The sequence below is a fragment of the Pristis pectinata genome, chromosome 10, assembly GCF_009764475.1.
Source record: "Pristis pectinata isolate sPriPec2 chromosome 10, sPriPec2.1.pri, whole genome shotgun sequence".
Lineage (NCBI taxonomy): Eukaryota > Metazoa > Chordata > Chondrichthyes > Rhinopristiformes > Pristidae > Pristis > Pristis pectinata.
Window position 1 is genome coordinate 58,067,647 of NC_067414.1, and position 20,499 is coordinate 58,088,145.

The 20,499-nt window shown below is 38.4% G+C and overlaps 1 protein-coding gene across 1 annotated transcript in view; it reads right to left on the reverse strand.

Moving 5' to 3' along the window:
* The window catches only part of LOC127575439 (exostosin-1-like), a 380,638-nt gene that overhangs the window by 46,561 nt on the left and 313,578 nt on the right, over nt 1-20,499 (reverse strand). Inside the window, exons 7-8 of the mRNA XM_052025314.1 lie at nt 10,244-10,362; nt 9,439-9,534 (exon numbers count right to left, since the gene is read on the reverse strand). Of these exons, the coding sequence (XP_051881274.1) occupies nt 9,439-9,534; nt 10,244-10,362 (215 nt within the window). The remainder of the gene's footprint in view (nt 1-9,438; nt 9,535-10,243; nt 10,363-20,499) is intronic.

Sequence of the window (20,499 nt, forward strand, 5' to 3'; positions counted from 1 at the left end):
AGTATTAATCTGGTTTCTATAATCCTCACATCATAACCTAATTCTAACAGCACATTGTCCTAAATTTCTTCTGAGACCACTGGGCATCTCTTGATTAGTCTGGTTTGTAAGTATTCACATCTCATAATGCATTGAAACAAACACAATTTCAGTAATGCATCCACTCAGACTGCATTTTTGGCACTGCATTCTTCTTGGACTACTAATCCTAAACAACATAGTTAAAGATTTCAGAGACCAACATTCTGCCTTTCTAGCATACAACTCCCTAACTCGAGCAGAAATGGGGTAGAACTGCCAGAAAATAAATTTGGCCTTGTGCTAATGACCAGTAGCTGCCAATGTTGAGAGTTCCAAGAGAACCTTGTTTAATGACAATGCTGGTTGTGGGGCTGGAACTCTCTACATGCGGAGTGTCTTTTTCTTGGCCTTCCTTAGATTGAGGCACCTTCTGATGGTGAACTGCCCAGCAAGAAAGGGCACTCATATTTTTTGCTCAGATCAAGTAGGTCCACTTTCACTGTGAACCCGTAAAAAGTTAACTTTTGTGGAGAATCTACAGAAAGCATTCTTTGGACCATCCAAAATCTCACGAGTTTTCTGGCCCAAGACCAAAGGTGAATAATCAAGAAGTTGTATTGCGATGCCGACACCCAACAGACAGGATCACCACAGGAGGTCATCAGCAACAAAATCCCAATGTAATTCCTGGGATGATGGCCAATAGACTTAATAGTAAACTTTAATTTAAAATAATGGTGAACAGTTTTGAGTTGTAAAGTACCTTACTACATTTTTCAGAAACATTATTCACAGTAAATTATTTTAAGAATTCAATGGTACATGTAATTTGGGAAGACACTATATCATGACCCAAAGCCACATCAAGGTCTAAAAAACAACCATAAAAGATTTATAAGTAATCTGTTTTTGATGATGTAGGCAAACATTGTTAGATTGAATACCAAGAGAACGTCTATACTTCTGTCTAAAATGCTGTGGGTAAATTAATATTTACTCAAACTATTGTAATATAGTCCTGGCAAAACATCTAATCTAACACAGGCCACTTCATCAATACACTAGAACGTATGTTATACCCTGAAGTAGATGCTACAGCAACAAACCATTGGCTATAGGCAACATGACAAACTTTAAACATTTAAATCTACGCGTTTCCACTATTCACTCCTTTCCATTCATCCTTTCCTGTTTTTTTAAACATTAACTTCCTTCTATCAACAATTTAATCTAATTATATTTCTAAAGCTACATTTACAAGTTTTTTCTTACTTTCTTTGATTTTTAATGTGGTACCAATGAAGATTGTAAAGTTACATCACAAGCTTAACCAAAATACTTTCTGATGTAGTTTTGCATGCATGAGTGACTCCTAAAAAGTCAGGATCAGCTTTGACAGCTTGGTGAACCTGGACAAAACTTGTTCAGCAGAGTTGCACAATGGATTAACTTTGATTCTGGCAAATAGTTTTTTTTAAACTGTCCCTTTGATTTTTTGATCAAAGAGAAATCCATTTTGGACCTTACATTATGCAGTATCTTCCACTTTAATCAACCTAAGAGAAAACTTTATTTATTTAGCAAGTAGTTTTGTAACTGTAATTTTCTAAGCACTTCCTACAAGTCTTATAAGTTCTAACATGAGGGCCAGCTGCAGTTAAGCCGGGGAACTGTTTGCTGATTCTGTGGCAAATTACATCTGGAGCTCATTCAGCTGAATGGTGATTTTATGGCTGAGAGGAAGAAAGAAAGTGGTAGGGTTCCATCTTGTTAATTATTTGTGTTTGCTGTGATATATTTAATTATTAATGTGGCATTTATCTTTGTTAAAATTTTAATGCTTTTTTCATATTTTAAAATAATTTTTAACCAGGTAATGTTCTGCAAGAATCTGGCCCCATATATGGCCACGCTGAATGAGATGTGGATCCTTTTAACCAGCAAGTTTACACTAAGGAAAAATATACACTTTATAGTGGGAGGTCCAAGGATGAACACATTCAGCAATTTCAGGGAAAATTTTGGTTCTCTTCCGTGAGTTTAAATTTAAAAAAATCTCTTTTCTGATTTCTCCACTTTTGGGGAATGATGCCTAATATAAAATGCAATATTATTGTCAGGTGTCATTTGAAGTTAGTTAGTTAAGAGCACCCTTTGCCATTAATCTGCATGCCTATCAAAGTCACTTCACAATGGACTTCTACTGAATGTGATTTTTAATTATTAGCTCATGTACGCATTCTGTCCAGTGTCACGAACCAGCAACAAAAGAAACACACTGAGCATGATTCAGTGTTAAAAACTATTTTATTAATTACTACTTATGATAATACGTAAAATAAAAGTAAAAATGTTAGTATGTTAGAATTCAAAAATGTTAAACCTCGAACGTTAACCCCAAAACTAAACTCTTCGTGTGTGTGTGTGTGGCAAAGTCCAAAACTCCCAGTTCCGGAATGGTTCTTAAAGTTCAGTTCCGCAAGCCATAAGGTGAAACATGAGCAAGGGCTTCTTCAAACACCACCGTTGTCTGAAGATAAGACGTAGATGTAGAGAACATAGAGAGAGTAAATACGAAATCCAAATGTTCCACGATGGAACCCCAGCGACACTTCAGTGTTTACTCAGTAGTGACTTCCTCACCCCGAAAAGCATCCGAATTGTGGTCGTCCACACACAAATACCTGTTTCCTTTTACAGGTCAGCAACAAAGTGAACTCCACCGGATTACTTCCAACTTCCATACATGGATTTCAGTGGCAAACACAGTTATTGTTTCTCATCCATTGATAGAGAAAACAAGCAGGCTGGTGTCTCTCTCCCTTCTCTCTCTCGCTCCTTCTTCTTCTTCTAACTTCTTCAACAACGTCATTACGTCCTTTATCTTCTATTGACATAAGCACACCCCACACACACATACACACACACTCTCTATCTTAAAGGGACTTTCACTGAGTCCGTAACACCTCCCACCTAAAAAAAAAATTTTTCCCAAGAAAAATTTAACCGCGCATACAGTTAGTAATGTTAATAATTATCATGCTACACAACTACAGACTATCAGATTAGTACAGATACATGTTTCCCATTTAACATCGGGAAAGACAATCAGCAATCACATTATCTTTGCCTTTAATGTGAGTTATCATGAGATCAAACTCTTGCAAAATTAAACTCCAGTTTAACAGCCTTCTGTTCTTGTTTTTGACTCGGCTCAGAAACACCAATGGGTTATGATCTGTATATACAGTCAATGGTTTCTGAGCGGTGCAAACATATACACTGAAATGTTGCAAGGCTAAAACAAGCGACAGTAATTCTTTCTCTATGGTGGAATAATTCTTTTGATGCTCATTAAATTTCTTTGAAAAGTAAGCTACAGGATGGTCAATATCATCAAGGTCACCCTTCTGCAACAACACAGCTCCTGCAGCTTCATCACTGGCATCTACTGCTAATGAAAATGGCTTTTCAAAATCAGGTGTTTTGAGCACAGGATGGTAGCATAAAATGGCTTTCAGCTTCTCAAATGCTTCTTGACAAGAATCTGTCCAGACAAACTTTACTCCCTTCTTCAGAAGATTAGTTAGGGGAAGAGCAATATCAGCAAAATTTTTACAAAATTTTCGGTAATATCCAACCATTCCCAAAAATCTTCTAACAGTCCTCGTACCTGTGGGAATAGGGAACTCAAATATTGTTTGAACTTTTGCCTGAACAGGAGCTTGCTTGCCTTGACCTACAACATAACCAAGATACGTCACAGTGGCATGGCCAAATTCACTTTTAGCCAAGTTAACTGTAAGGTTAGCCTTGGAAAGTCTTTCAAACAACCTTTCTAACGCAGAGATGTGATCTTCCCAAGTATCATTCCCAGTCACTAAGTCGTCAATGTAGACATCTGTATGTTTTAACCCATGAATCACTGAATTAATCATTCTTTGAAATGTTGCTGGAGCATTTTTCATTCCAAATGGCAAAACATTGTATTCATACAATCCAGAAGGGGTTACAAAGGCTGAAATCTCCCTTCCTCTATCTGTTAATGGAACACACCAGTACCCTTTTAATAGGTCAATCTTTGTAAGAAATTTTGCCTTTCCCACTCTGTCTATGCAATCATCCACCCTAGGAATAGGGTAAGCATCTGACTTTGTTACAGCATTCACTTTCCTGTAATCTGTGCAAAATCTAACAGTTCCATCAGGTTAAGGTACAATAACACAGGGCGAACTCCAATTTGAAGTAGAATGTCTAATAATATCATTTTCCAACATGTATTTTATCTCCTGATCAACAAGTTTACTTTTTCCACATTCATTCGATATGGGTGTTGTTTGATTGGTTTTGCATCCCCAACATCAACATCATGGGTAATTATCGATGTTCTGTTTGGAACATCTGGGAACAAATTTTTAAATTTTAAAATTAATTCTCTCATCTGTTGTTTTTGTGAAACTTGTAAATGGTCCAACTTCGTTTCAAGGTTCTCCAGGATATTTTGGTTTTTTAGTTTCGATGGAACAATATTTGGTCTAAATTGGCCTTCCTCAACATCAACATCAGGCATTCTAGAAACAACCTTTACATCATCCACCAAGGCCACCACTGAATCCCTCTCATAATAAGGTTTTAGCATGTTTACATGACAGAGTTGTGTTTTCTTGCGTCTATCTGGTGTTTTGATTATATATGTTAAATCAGTCACTCGAGATTCAATAACATAGGGTCCAGAAAAACGAGATTGCAATGGATTATTTTGGCTAGGGAAAAATACCAACACCTTTTGCCCCACTGCAAATGTCCTAGGCCGAGCACGTCTATCAAAATATGTCTTCATTCTTATCTGGCTGGTTTTCAAATTCTCTCTCACTAGCTGGCAGACTCTCTCCAACCGAGTTTTAAATTTTTGGACTTGGGGAGGTCTCCATTTCCTCATTAACACTCCATTTTTGACATAATATGCACTTGGCACTTTCTCAATCTCCTCACATGAGAGTGCTTTTTCTTTCAATTCTGTCAACTCAGGGTCCTTTGTCTGTTCCACCATAAAATCCTTCCTCGACAAAGACAAATCTTTAAATGCAGGCTCACTATAAGGATGTTGATCCTCCAGTGAAGACAGAAAAGTCTCAGATAAGGCATCATAATTTTCTTCCTGTTTAGGACTGTCACAGGGAAACACATCAGACTGCCGGACTGTCTGTCTTGGCTAATTCTTTAGCTCTAGCTCGAGTCACCGCACATGATGGGTAAACATCTGGATCATTCTCAGACTCATCAATCCTTGGTTTGGTTGTTAACTGTACCACAGGAACAATTTCTCCATCTGCAAGGTCATTTCCCAATAACAAAGAAACTCCTTCCACTGGTAACCTAGGTCTTATCCCTATCTCGACTGGTCCTTCTACGAACTTTGACTTTAAAATCACCCTGTGTAAAGGGACAGACATGGTGTCATCTGTAACGCCTCGCACTAGATTTACCTCACCAGTGTCACTTTCTTCACCAAAATTTAAAACACTGTCCAGCAAGAGAGATTGACAAGCCCCAGTATCTCTAAGAATTTTCACTGGCACCTGGGGTGACCCATCATTCAGTGAAACAAAACCCTCTGATACATAAGAACGGAATTCCTTTCTCACCTCCTCCAACTTTTCCGCTTTTACCTCTTGCAAGGACTGATCTTTAACAACATCTCCTAAACCTTTTTGATTTTTAATTGCCTGAAAGCAAGCATTGGGCACAGCTTCCTTCCTTTTCTTCAAAAGGGCACAATTAGATATCACATGGCCAGGTTTCTTACAGTAGTAACAAGTATGCTCAACAGGTTTCTCCAGCCCTGGCTTCTTTTCATCCTTTCCTTTTTGATTACCTCCCAATTTAATCGCCGGTTTACCTGGATTGTCCTTGTAACTCTTTTGAAAGGTTTTAGGTGTCCCCATTTGGATTTATGGGTTAAATCATAATCATCTGCCAACCTAGCAGTTTCTTGTAAAGTTTCCACTGCCTTTTCATTTAAATATGTTGTTAATTCAGCTGGAACACATCTTTTAAAGTCTTCCACTAATATCAATTCTTTCAATTTATCAAAATCCCCATCTACATTTTTAGCCATGTACCATCGTTCAAAACATATTCTCTTTCCATTGGCAAATTCCATATAAGTCTGATCTGCAGATTTCCTCAAGTCTCTAAATTTTTGTCTATGAGCTTCAGGTACCAATTCATAGGCCTTCAATATAGCTTGTTTTACCTTGGTGTAATCAGCTGCATCCTCTGCAGACAAAGCAGAATAAGCTTTTTGAGCTTTACCTTTAATCACACTCTGTACCATAAGAGCCCATCTTTTCTTTGGCCAGTTTGAACTCACAGCAACCTTTTCAAAATGTTGGAAATACTGATCAACCTGATCTTCCTCAAAAGGAGGGACTAATCGAACCTCCCTGCTGGCTGAAAAACCATCATCAGAATCAGATTCTGAACTCTTTTCGCTTCATTTGTAACTCATGCTGCCTCTTTTTCTCCTCGCTATCCAGCTCCATCCTCTTCAATTCCATCTGCTTCATTGCTAGATCAGCCTCTATCTTCATCCGAGTTATCTCTCGTTCAGTCTCTAATTTCTTTTGTTCGGCCTCTAATCTCTTTTGCTCTTGTTCGGCCTCTAATCTCTTTTGCTCTCGTTCAGCCTCTATCTTTAACTGGGTTTGCTCTCGTTCAGCCTCTATCTTTTTTTGTCCCAACTCGACCTTCAGTCGTGTTTGTTCTAGCTCCATCTTTGCTATCTGCACCTGTCTAACAGGTCTCTCTGACTCACCCCCAGAAAACTCTTCTAACTGTTCTAATTCTTCCTCCTCCAGATCCTCTAACTCCACTGGTTGAAAAGTCACATCAGAAATTACTGGTTTACTCTCAGGAAACTCAACTACCTCACTCAACTCAAACACTTCCTTCTCCAAATAATAGTCAACTATCATTCTATGAATAACTGCTTTTCTCATAGACTGCTTTACTTCTGTAAGGTTTAGCTTTGTAGCAATCTTTATCAAATCATCCTTTTTCGCCACCTCCAATCCCTGTAGGGTTGGTGACTCCAAAAATGCCTTAATATCCATTGCTGCTGGTTTCCACACACACAAGCCAATTAAAAAGAATTTATCAGACCTCCCTCAAAAATCTTTGGATTGCATCCCGAACAAATCTCGTCAATCTGGGGAACGATCCCAGACGACACTCGTTAAGCTTTGGATTGGATCCCGGACGAGCCCCCAATTTTGTCACGAACCAGCAACAAAAGAAACACACTGAGCATGATTCAGTGTTAAAAACTATTTTACTAATTACTACTTATGAGAATACATAAAATAAAAGTAAAAATGTTAGTATGTTAGAATTCAAAAATGTTAAACCTCGAACGTTAACCCCAAAATTAAACTCTTCGTGTGTGTGTGTGGCAAAGTCCAAAACTCCCAGTTCCGGAATGGTTCTTAAAGTTCAGTTCCGCAAGCCATAAGGTGAAACATGAGCAAGGGCTTCTTCAAACACCACCGTTGTCTGAAGATAAGACGTAGATGTAGAGAACATAGAGAGAGTAAATACGAAATCCAAATGTTCCACGATGGAACCCCAGCGACACTTCAGTGTTTACTCAGTAGTGACTTCCTCACCCTGAAAAGCATCCGAATTGTGGTCGTCCACACACAAATACCTGTTTCCTTTTACAGGTCAGCAACAAAGTGAACTCCACCGGATTACTTCCAACTTCCATACATGGATTTCAGTGGCAAACACAGTTATTGTTTCTCATCCATCGATAGAGAAAACAAGCAGGCTGCTGTCTCTCTCCCTTCTCTCTCTCTCTCACCTTCTTCTTCTAACTTCTTCAACAACGTCATTACGTCCTTTATCTTCTATTGACGTAAGCACGCCCCACACACACATACACACACACTCTCTATCTTAAAGGGACTTTCACTGAGTCCGTAACACCAGTAATCCCTTTCAGACCGTGGGGTTGGGAGAGGAATCAAAAAAATATATTCTAAATTCCTAAAGATGATTTAATTTCCTATTCTCTCCTAAAAGTTGTCCTTCACTAATTTGCATATTAGTAATACTCATCCATGTTCAATATTCACCTTTATCTATTATAGACTACTTATTTTTCTTTAAAACTCTCGTAAGTACTGGAATTACATGGGATGTCACCATGGAGGATAATTACCAATTATCAAACTTTTGCTGCCATCTATTTTAGAATTAGTGTTCCTCAGAAATAATGTTTGTTTTAGTCCCACAAATAATGTTTGAATACATTTAAAACCTGTGTTCCTTCCAGCAATGCCTTGCTGTAGAGGATATGTCGTACCTCCAGCATTTAATTTACTTTAATTACCTTTTATTTATTTTAATTCCCTTTACCTTGGTAGGCTAGTTTTCATAGCTGATGAGTGGTTAATTCAAATCGCCTTGAGATTCTCAGCACTGTACACTTGGGACAAGCAGGCACCCCTTACATCAGTATTCCTAAGTGGCATATTTCTCAGATCTCCATGGCACCATAATACAATTGGCCCCAACTCCAGCTTGGTATTACAGACATCAAAATCCCTCACACCCAACTTCTATGTTTGATCTGACCAGGAAGGGTTCCATTTAGGTGGAAATTTAGAATTGTTGTTTCATTTCACACAATATGCAAGGCCACTAGACATATTAAGAAATAATAAGCTGTCATATGACGAATGGCAGCAAGATTTTATGGTGGGGATTTTCCACTTAATCTTAGTTTATGTCTGATCCCAATGGGGATGAATTTCTGCCTTTGTAGGTGCATCCTTGATCCATGCAGATTTTCTGGCCCTGGACTAATTTAAATGTACAATGGGCTATACACTGGTGAGCAAACCTCCTGCCCAATTTCCAATTTGCTGTCCAGCAGTTTATTGTTCACATTTAAACATAACAGAGGAATGTCTCATTTCAGAAATCTGAAGTGAAAGGCTACCACTATCGTCCAAGATTCATAATGTACCCAAAGTAATTTAAAATTATAACATCTTAATGTTTCACCATCACTTTAATATAATTTTTTTATTTGCCGCTAAATCTCACATAGTGAATTGCTTTAGCTGCTATCTTTAAAACAAAACTTGTATTAGCTAAAAATGTTTATTTCCTCCACAACAGCTCCATTAACTAAAAGCTGATGTGCACGAGAAGAAATCATACTTACCCCAAGGCCTTTTTCAGTTACAGCTGCCTATTTGCTAGAAAACATGATATTTTCAGCAACCTTCTATGGGTATGACAAATTCCGTATACTGCTCACCTATATAAGAAGAGTGACCAAGGAGTGCTATTTTCAATTGAAAATAATCTTATCAAATATTACGAGAATGCCAAAAGCGGACCCACCTTGCTTTCTCCTTCAATTACAGTTATAGGCACTGGGGTGGAGGGCCACTTGTTCTTGGAAGGTAAAGGCCTATCACAGTTCCATAACACTACAATCTTAAAGAAAAGTACATGTATTAATATGCTTATTAATTTTAAAATATTCATTTCATAGGAGCTTGATCAGAAGTGATCAGAGAGAAACAAAAGATTCTTTCCAAAAAGAACTTTCTTGTATAAGTTCTTTTAATGTTTTGTTCAAAGAATAACATAATTTACCTTAACTGTTTATGTAATTGAACAATCCTTTTCAATACCATAACCTTTCTAAAGCTTTCTAAATATCAAGGTTAAAGAAAATGTATTAAAGTCTTTATATCATTTTCTTTAAAAAAATTTAAATTCAGAAAATAGCTAGAATTACATTCAGCTATTAATTCATTAGTTGTACACACAAGTTATGATTTTTAAACTACAAACACTATTTAATCATTGAAGGAACTGCACTGAGTTCAATTTGACAAGAAGCCTTTTACAGATCAACTGTAACACTTCTAATGCTGGCTAAGTTAAGAAACCTCGAGAACAGATGGGAACATAAGAACTTTCCAATCCAGGAAAATAATTTTTAAGCATAAATATTTATTTTCCATAATAAAATTCAGAATAATGTGTTATATCAGAAAATAATAAGATTAAAATCTGGATCTGTGGATGATAAATGAATACATCTTATGAAGGAAATTTAAAAATGTAACCTTTATTTCTGCAGCAGTGCCATTAAGACTCTGGAAAGAGTTAAGATTCTTATCTGCTCATTACATACCTGCTTGCAGTAGTTTGATCTTGATACAGCTAATATCAGTTTAACTATAGGCTGGGACTGTGTCAGAAGAGGTGAAACTGCCTGAATGACTGCTGTGAACTCCTCAGTTGGACTGATACCTGTTAAAAAATGAATAATTCATCACATCAATGAGCAGAGAAATAACTGGCAGTGTTAGAGTAAACTCAGTGGATAACACAGTAAGCTAATTTAAACATAAAATAAAACTTGTGAAAGCTGAATTGTTTGTTGATTTTGCAAATGACATCAACTAAATATTTCACTGAAGGATTAACGACTTTTCTTTATTTGTTCACGGAATGTAGACGTAACTAGCAAAGTTGACCTTTATTGCCCATATCTGAGGAAGCAAATTGAGTCACTCCCATTGTTGGGTTCGGAGTCATGTACAGGCCACACCAGGTTAGTCTGGCTTTTCCCTTCCATGAAGGGCATTTCTGAAGCAGATGGGTTTTTACGATATGCTGAAACTTTTATTACTTTTCAATTAATGATTTATTTAATTTCTTGAATTCAAATTCACCAGCTGTTGTTTTAGAACTTGAACTCTCATCCCCGGATCAATATCTCTGCTTCCAATTCCAGTGACATAATTACTTTGCTATCATACCCAGTGTGACCCTGCAAAACGTATTGCCTGAAGAACTGTAGGGCACCTGGATAGGACTGCAGAAAGTTTGCAGCCCCTCTGCACATCATGCTGTCTGAGATAAAGGCCAGGTCCAGAGCAGGAGGATGGGGGGGGGGGGGGGGGGCGGGGGGCAACAATCAATCTTTACCATGTGTAACCACACCCCTGTAGCCCTATCAATTAATGGTCAACCTCCCCCTCCCACAAGCCCACCCTCTGCCTCAAGGGCCTGATTCACCAATGCATTATCCAGTTTTCCTGATCCTCCGACCCCTAGTCTTAAACCTTTGAAGTGACCATCCCGACAAGGCCCTGTTCCAACCACCAGACCCACAAATGCCAGACCTCTCTCCCCAGTGAGGCACTGGCCCAACCGTGCTTGCTATTTCATTTTGCATGTTCCATTTTGCATGGCTCAGTGCATGACAGGCTGTGTGTGAAGGAGCACTGAATTATTAAGCAGCAGGCCCATGACCAAAACCATCTTCAGTGTGCTGTGTAACAAAAGATTAACCTGCTCTTATATGGCACTAAAGAATGTCTCGGTGCATGTCTCCTCGAAAGCAGATAGGAATACATTATTTTCTGGGCTGACCAGTTACTCTGACAAATTGGCCAGATGTTCAAAAACAACTGGGATAATCAGCCATTAGATCAAAACTTGGGTGGCCAAGGATGCTGTGTACTTGCTACCTTGTAATTGAGCAATGTGGTTTAATGGTCAACATTGTAATTACCGACGATTATTCCAGCAAAAGTTATGGCTTTTAATCCTGAAAAGATATACAGAATGCTACATATGAATTCTGGAAATCCGAAACATAAATAGAAAATGCTGGAAATATTGGTGCGGAGACCACAAGGGCCTGTGATGTGGTGGAAGGCCAGAGAGATTAAATGACAAAAGGGATGATAATACAAGTAATGGACAAAACCAGCCCAGAGGAAGTGTACCCAAAATTATAAGCCAAAGCTAACGTGAATACTGAAAATCTGAAGTGTAAATGCTGATTCACTGAAACTGTTGAACTCTGGAGAATATACGTTTCTCGAGAGATTTAGTTTTAGCTTCATTGAGACAATTTAGGAGGTTGAGTCAGAGTAGGAGTGAGACAGATAATTAAGATGACAGACAGCTAGGAGCTCAACATTGCGCTTGCAGGCTGAATGGAAGTGTACCACAAGGCAGTCACCAACCAGCATTTGGTCTCCCCAATGCAGATGAGACCATGTTGTGAGCATTGTGTTTAGTGTAGTGAATTGAAAGAAGCACAAGCAAATTGCTGCTTCACAGAATAAAGTTAGGGTCTTTGGGTGTTGGCAAGGTGGGAGGCAGTGGGTAAAAGGGCAGATGTTGCTTCATCAATGATTGCTCAGAAAGATCCTGTGCAGAATAGAGTGAATATTGGTGGAGATGAGAGTGAGAACCAGTGCATTGGAGAGAGAACTTTCACCTCAGATTACTGAAAAGAGAAGTACAAGGGAAAATGTGTCTGGTTTGGCATCATTTTGGAGGAGCTGGAAACTGACTGAAGAAATTTTGTGTGATGCATTAGAAGCCATGATATGGAAGGTGGGGAAATGTAGCCAAAGTTGCCGGGGGAGTTGGCAGCCTTTACTGAGGTGAGAGAAGTTAAAGAAGGGAAGGGAAGAATCAGAGATGAACCAAGTGAAGGTAAGAGCAGGGTGGAAGTTGGTAGGAACAGTTCAGACTGAGAGCAGGAAGCAGCACTGAAACAATCGTCAATATACTGAAATAGGGTGAGAGAGGGAACCCAAATGGGACTAAAACATAGTGTTCCACAAAGGAACTGAATACCTGATTCAGGTTCAGATTAGTTTATTGTTTTATACACCAGGGTGCAATGAAATTCCTTGCTCGCATGAAGCTCACAGACTAAACAGGATACATGGTAATAATAAATACAACAATAAATACAGCGCAGGCGCAAAACAACAGAATGATGCAAAGACTAGTGCAATCTGAAGTAGTGCAAAAAGAAATGAAGTGACAATGACAGAATATCCGAGAGAGATAGAATTGAGAGTCCGAGAACACGGCGGCACCACCAGGAAGGGAATGTGAAAGAGTTTGGATCCAATAGACTAACTATTGTTGGAAAATTGTGTATATAAGATGGAGTCTCACAGAGATGCATGCACCAAGGCAGCTGTGCTGACATGAAGCTCACTGAATAAAATGAATGTTTCAACCAGTATTGACTTACAGTTTTACTACTCTCACACCTAAGGCCAAAAATATCACTCAAAGAAAAGTGACAATTAATTTGTAATAATTTAAAGGAACCCAACGATTTTCTCCTGGGGTAGCTGTGGAACCAAGGATTGCAACAAAATCAGCCTAGTTTCCTGCACCAACCACTATTCAGTAATTTCACAAATATCTCACTGTTCACTGAGACCCCTTTAATGCAAACATTGGATGACAGCACAACTATGCCCAGCTGTGAAGCTCCAGACAAATGAAAACTGCCATTGTTCAGTGTTTGTACCTATAATCAAAGAATGAACACAAAATATGGAAGGTCTGCCTACACACACAGAATTGCACAACAGATTATGTCAACATGTTCAGGAAAGGTGAAAAGAAAATTGAAGTCAAAGCTTGCAAAAATCTTCCAGTGAAAGATATTAATAAAAATACTGGATCATCATTTATAAAGCTGTCAAAATGTCACATGAAGGAAGTACACAGATACACATAATAGGATTCAAATAAAAGAAGACAATTTCACGCAACAGTAGCTATTACAGCTTTTCTTTTGTGTCTCAGCACTATTTGTATTGGGGTTTCATGTTTGTACCTTGGCTGCATTATTTCTTCACTTTTTGTAGCCAAGTAATGTGGATTGTGTCTGTCAATAGAAAAGTGGCAGTATAACTCAGATACAAGTAGCACACAGAAGGCCAAAGACTGTTTATTCAGGGGTTTCCTCACACTGGTTTTAACTCTCATGGAATGTGATGCAAACCTGATCCCTATCTCAGAGATATGTGTGTCTATATATACATACACACACACAGTGGTCGCATGGAATTGATGTGCATTCAACTAAAAAATGAATCCTTTATAAAAGCAGTGAATGTAGTATCTCTCTCTAATTGGCAATGACTGATCAAACTACACACTTAAAACTGAAGATGAAGGCAGAACTATTCATAATGAGTCAGTCCTGTACTTGTGCTGTCTCATATCATTGTCTGGCCATTTTGATTCAGTTTAAGTGAAGAGACATATTGCATAAGAAGTAACCAGATAATTTTCCCAAGGTACTATAAAAGAAAAGCATGCGAATGTTAACATTTGCATTCTTATATAGCTGTGAACTTTCCAACAGCAGCTAAAGTTTAGGAAAGGAACTTAGTATTTTGCTAAAATCTGTTTCATTTTTGGCTTTGCATTTGGCCAGGCTTTAAATGAGTTGCTTGTTATTGATAAAAACGAAACCATTACTGTGCCAACCCCAGCCAAGGTTGCAGCCACAGAACCAGATGGGTCCATCCCCTGGTTTCAACCCACAACTGAGAGTCACTGCACTTTCTCGTTGTCTGAAGTAGTGGAAATCAAATAAGTGCCGGGAATGGATGGATATGGACACAAGCTACTTCCATGTAATTCAAGTTCCCTACTGTTGACCCCACCTAACACCTAATTTTCTCCTGTCTGTCTGGGAAGTCAGTCTGGTTTTCTTAATTATTCTGTTCCTGGGAACTGTCCATAAGCCAATTTCTCCATAAGTAAGAAGCATCCATTTTCTATAGTAAACCATATTGTATCACTATACATATGCTTTCAATAATTCTTTCATTTCATTCAATAATCAGTATCCATAATTAAACTAATGGAATATATGCTGTATTTATTAATGAATACCATAAAAACCCACCAAAAACTGATGTCTCAGCAGAATATTTCACATAATATGTCATGAACTGATATTAGCAATTTCATATCTGAACCCTCAGCTCTACAAATTAGGTCTCACATTAGGAAAATTATTATAAAATAACTAATTTGCAAAAATAATAACTGTGACATAAGTTGGAACCATACTATAGAATAAAAATATTCTACCTTATGATTTACAAAAACCAGCCACCATGCTTTGACTTAAGTTAGCTGTAGTTAGAGAGATATAGGTGATTTTTGTTCATCCATTTCTACTTTGCATAAAGAATCAGATATGGTTATTTAATTTCATTGTATTCAAAATAAATGTTCAATGTTATGATACCCTTATGTCAAACCCATTTAGATTTGAGTTGTTTTCTAAATGATTAAAGCATGAGGTTCTGCTGTCCTTAATTTCAACTATTTGTGGAAAATTCTACATTAACATTTTTAAGAGTTATTTGACTGAATAAGATGGATGCCAAAGAATGCTGAGACCATGGGTGAAGACCACAAGAGCAGTTCAGTACTCCAGCCTTGCAAATGGTAAGATGTCAGCAACATAATAAAATTTCAACTAAAGAAAGTCAGTTTAAATTATGAGTACAACGTTGTTTTATGTTATTGCCTTAAATCCCCAAAATAGAGGTAGTAAATATGGCTGTTCGTCATGCTTCAGCTGCTAGACTGGTAGTGTATTTCACCATTGTAAATATAGTAGCACAGATGGAGCCACAGCAGAATCTTCCAGCAGATTGTTTGTTGCTCCTGGTTCCGGCATCTGCAGTCTCCTGTGTCTCCATAGTAGCACAGATGGGTTTACCAACATTTTACAATAAATAATTTGGAAAAGGTTTTATATAAAGAACTTAAGTTCATTCAAGTGCTAGTTATTACAAAACTACAGAAATGCTTATGAAATTACAGAATGTATCTATGTCAATGCCCATACTATAACATACTTGTTTCTATAAAAACATAAACACATAAGAACATAAGAATATTCACATTCTTGAGCATGGATCATAAAAAGTTAGTGGGCAAGTGCAGAAAGTAGTTAAGAAGGCAAACGGCATATTGGCCTTTATTGTAAAGGGGTTGGGATTTAGAAACAGGGAAGCTTTGTTACATTTTTAGAGGGCGTTGGTGAGGACACACTGAAGTACTGTGCACAGTTTGGTCCCCTTACCTAGGAAAGGATTGGAGGCAGTTCAAAGAAAATTCACCAGGCTGATTCTTGGGATGAGAGGATTGTCCTGTCAAGGGTGGCTAAATAGGTTAGATCTGTATTCTTTGGGGTTTAGAAGAATGAAGAGTGATCATATTGTAACATAAAAGATCCTAAGGAGGCAATACAGGGTAGTTGTCAAGATTTTTCACTCATGGGAGAGCCTCGAATGGGGTGTCATGGTTTCAAGATAAGGGTCTGGTTCTTTAAAATTGAGATACATAGGAATTTCTTCTTGCAGATGGTATTGAATCCCTGGAATTCCCTACCCCAGAGAATTGTGGAGGCTGGCTAATTTAAAGTGGAGGTAGATAAATTCTTGAAAGATCAAGGGATTGATGCAGTATCGATCTGGCACAGAGGAGGAGTTTAGGCCTGGGGCACATCTGCCATGCTCATGTTGAACGGTGGAGCAGGCTTGGGGGGCCAGGTGGCTTTCTTCTGGTCCTATTTTATTGTGTCCTTGTGATCTTCTTGTACTCAAGACATAAATGTAGAACTGGGTCATAAGGCCCTTTGATTAAGATCATGTGTGATTCTACACCTTGTCCACTTTCTTACCTTATCCCCATTTCCATTCATTTACTTAGTGACCAAAAAATCTAATGAATCTGAAGGTATTTGGCTGAAGGGTCACAGTCCTCTGTGATAGGAAATTCCTAAGATTTACAACCCTTGCAGTAAAGAAATTTTTCCACATTTCATTCCGAGAAGGATGACCCCTTTTCCTGAAACAACAGACCTGAGCTTTTCATTCTGCAACATGAGGAAAAATAGTTTTAGCATCTATTCTGTCTATGACTCTCAGAATCCTGTATGTGTCATAAATCATCTCTCAGTCTTCTAAACTTTGTTGAATGAAGGCCAGTCTTCTCAAGGACAACCACTTTATTCTAGGTATACCCTTTCTCAGATACAGAAACCAAAACAGAACACAATACATCTGGTCTGGTTTCAACAAAACGCTGCACAAGTGCAGCACGATTTCTTTGCTTTTGTACTCCCATCCCATTTACTTTCTTAACTCTTTGATCTAGCTGCACGTTTACTTTCTGTCAGCAACACACATAGATCCTTCTGTACACCAATATTTATGAATATCTCACTATTTAAAAAGTATTGTTTTTCTATTGTTCATACTGAAGTTTTCCCACATTTTACTCTACCTTGTATTTTCATGCCACACACTCAAATTATCTTTATTGCTCTGCATTTTTTACACTGTGTCATTTAACCTATTATTACAAATTGTGACAAGTTGAGGACACAGTCGTGATCTCTGTGGAACTCTGCTGATCACAATCTGCTAATACGGAAACAAAACCTTGTTTGAGTTATGCTTTCCATACTTTAACTTATCCTCTATCCATGCTAATGTTACCCCAACCCTATAAATCTTTATAAGAAACTTTTAGTGTGGGTGCTATATCAAATACCTTATAAAATATAAATACATTACAACCAAAAGCTTCGCCTTATCTTTCCCCCAAGTTATAGACTACTATTAGATTCTGCTAGATTTGTCAAATGTGATTTCCCTTTAATAACATTATATCAATGCTACTCAATCATATTAAGATTTCCTAAGTACCTATTACTGTGTTCTTAATTATGAATTCCAGAATTTCACCAATAACTGATGTCCCACTAACTTGTCTTCAGCTCTTCATTTTCTCTCTTCCCCCATTCCTGAAGAGAAATATTATATTTGCTACCTTTCAATGTTTTGGAACTACTCCAGAATCTAAGAAAGTTTTGGAAGAACATCAGTACCTAGGGTAGGTACAAAGCCATTTCTATCACATGAAACATGTATACAGATGTATGTCTAAAAATTGAAAATAAAGTGCAGTTTTAATTTTGATATCATGGGTCCTGATTCAGTTGGAAGTTAAGCTTGTGAAATGCGATTGCTACACTGTAGCATGGATCAAGCAATTTATCAAATTGAATTCCATGGTAATGCACATTTTGGGACTATGTGGAGTAGGAGGTTAACCATGTCAATCCTAAAGTAATATTTTGATGCATGCCCTGCTAAATTAAACAGTGTAAATGCACCTACGCACCATGTGAACCTCACACAAGAAGCCAGTGTGAAGAGCATGAAGAATCACATTCCTACCTACCTCCATCTCACCTGTGCCATTTAAAGGAATGCTCAACTACTTACAGGTTTTTTGGAAATTGAGATGGGGGTGAGCTCAGTCCACTGAATTAGGCTGAAGAATTGTGCTGAACATATTTCTAAGAATGAAAGTGAAGGATGAGATGTTATCATCGATGAAATGGGAGTTTTAGTCTTCGTCCACTGGACTTCCCGCCTGTTTAGTTTTAGAAGCAAGTTCCTAATCAGAGAAATCTCTTTTGTTAAAGAGAGAGAAATTCATTTCTTTCTCCCTGAGTAGAGGGCAGCGTAAGTCTGAGCACAAAGGATTGCCACGAATGCATAAATGTGGTTTTAGGGTTCTGCATTGGAACTCCAACCAGTTTCACAACAGAAGGATCTACCACTCCCTGATCAGGATTGCAGGCAGAATATAATGGTCAACACCATGCACTTGGGAAACATGCATGACTCATTCATTTTCATAGTGTCCATCATGCCCACTATATTTCAGCTACCTTGGCAAAGCTATTAGCACCATGAGGGACGTGGGCTATTTCTTGCATCCCTGGTTCCAGACTCAAGTATGCTGAGTGCACATGCAAAGAGAGGCATGAATCTACCAGGAACATTGTAGTGAATTCAAAGGAGATCCTAAAGCAATTCGTTAGATGCTTGGACTGATTTGGGAGCATTCTCCTGTACACTTCTGAGAGGGTATCCTGCTTGGTTGTCATCTGCTGCGTTCTCTATTTTCTGGTCATTTTGAACGTGGAGCCCTTGTTGAGCATAGTAATGGGAGGAAGAGGAGGTGGAAGCACAAGACAGGAGTCAAAGAACAGACAATGCCAATAGACATGCTGTCACAGTAAGTTGAACGCCCTTCAGTTCAGTCAAGGAACCTCTTCTTATAATCAAAACACAAACAATGGAGACCTCAATGGGCAAGAGTTGGAAGATACTTCAACTTGAAATGATAAGTGGCAAGTTGTATTTGGACCACACAACAGTGATAACCAAGTCCAACAAGAATAACCAAGTCCTTTTTACATCTAATCATCCTGGTTCAGAATGAACCATTGTTCAATTGTTCAATTCTTCCTGTGCTCACCATCCTCCAGCTCCCTCTGCATCCCAATCAACTTCTTAGTGACCACCATTGAGCTGGACCAGGCGTTTAAAAAAATGGGATACAAAACGATCTTGTATGCAACAAAGGACAAGTCAAGGATGTGAAAAAAATTCTCTCCTTCCATGGATAACTGTAGCTTCAACCACACTGGTGATTTTATCTTTGCCTTCAGCTGGGGTAAAGCAGTATGCTTGATTGCCACTCCCATCAAGAAGACAAGAAATGAGAAAATAGAGGCAGGAGTAGGCCACCTGGCCCCTCAAGCCTGCCCTATTATTCAACAATTATTTGCCCCAGGCCTCAACTCCTCTTCTATATCCCATAACCCTCAATTCCCAAATCTTCCGAAAACATATCTATTTTAAATATCTCCAATAATCTGGCCTCCACAACCTGTGGAGTAGAGAATTCCAGAGATTCACAACCTTTGCAAGAAGAGTTTCCAGCACACTTCAGCTTTAAATAACCATCCCTTTATCTTGTAACTATGTCCCCTCATTCGAAATTCTTCCATTAGTGAAAATATTTCAACATCTGCTCTTTCTTGCCCCCTTAAGATCTTGCATGTATCAATACCATCACCCCTCATTCTTCCAAACTCCAAAGAATATAGGTCCAAATTCTTCAGCCAACTTGTGATAGGAAATCCTCTTATCCCAGCAATAAACCTTGTGAACCTCTTCAGCCACCATGAACATTTACTGCTGTCCACTACCTGTGCGCTATGGCTGCAGCATGTACCATTCACAAAGTAGATTGCATCATCTGACCAAGGCTTCCTTGACAGCATCCAGAAAACCTGTGGCCTCCACCTCTAAGAAGACTTCCAAATCGCACATCAATCTGACTTAGAAGTAAATCACTTATCCAGATTGCTGCTGTATTGCGATCTTATAACAGTCAACCTTACAGCGCTCTACAAGTTCACCGTCAGCACTGCAGCAGGTGATGGAAAAAAATAGGGATGACCTCGAATTATGTCCTGTCAGCAATACCTACATCCTATAATTGAATGAGAATAAAGAGGCATCCTAATCCCTTTAATAGCAGTTAGTTCCCATATCCCCTTCTCACTGTTGCTGATTATATCAACACTTATGTGACAACAGAGTGTGATGATCAGAATTAATATCTCCCACCTTATTTTATGAATCCAACCATTGCCAAAATCACATAGTTGTTTACTAATCCCTTAGCCTTTGCCGATTCTGCTGCTTTTAGGCA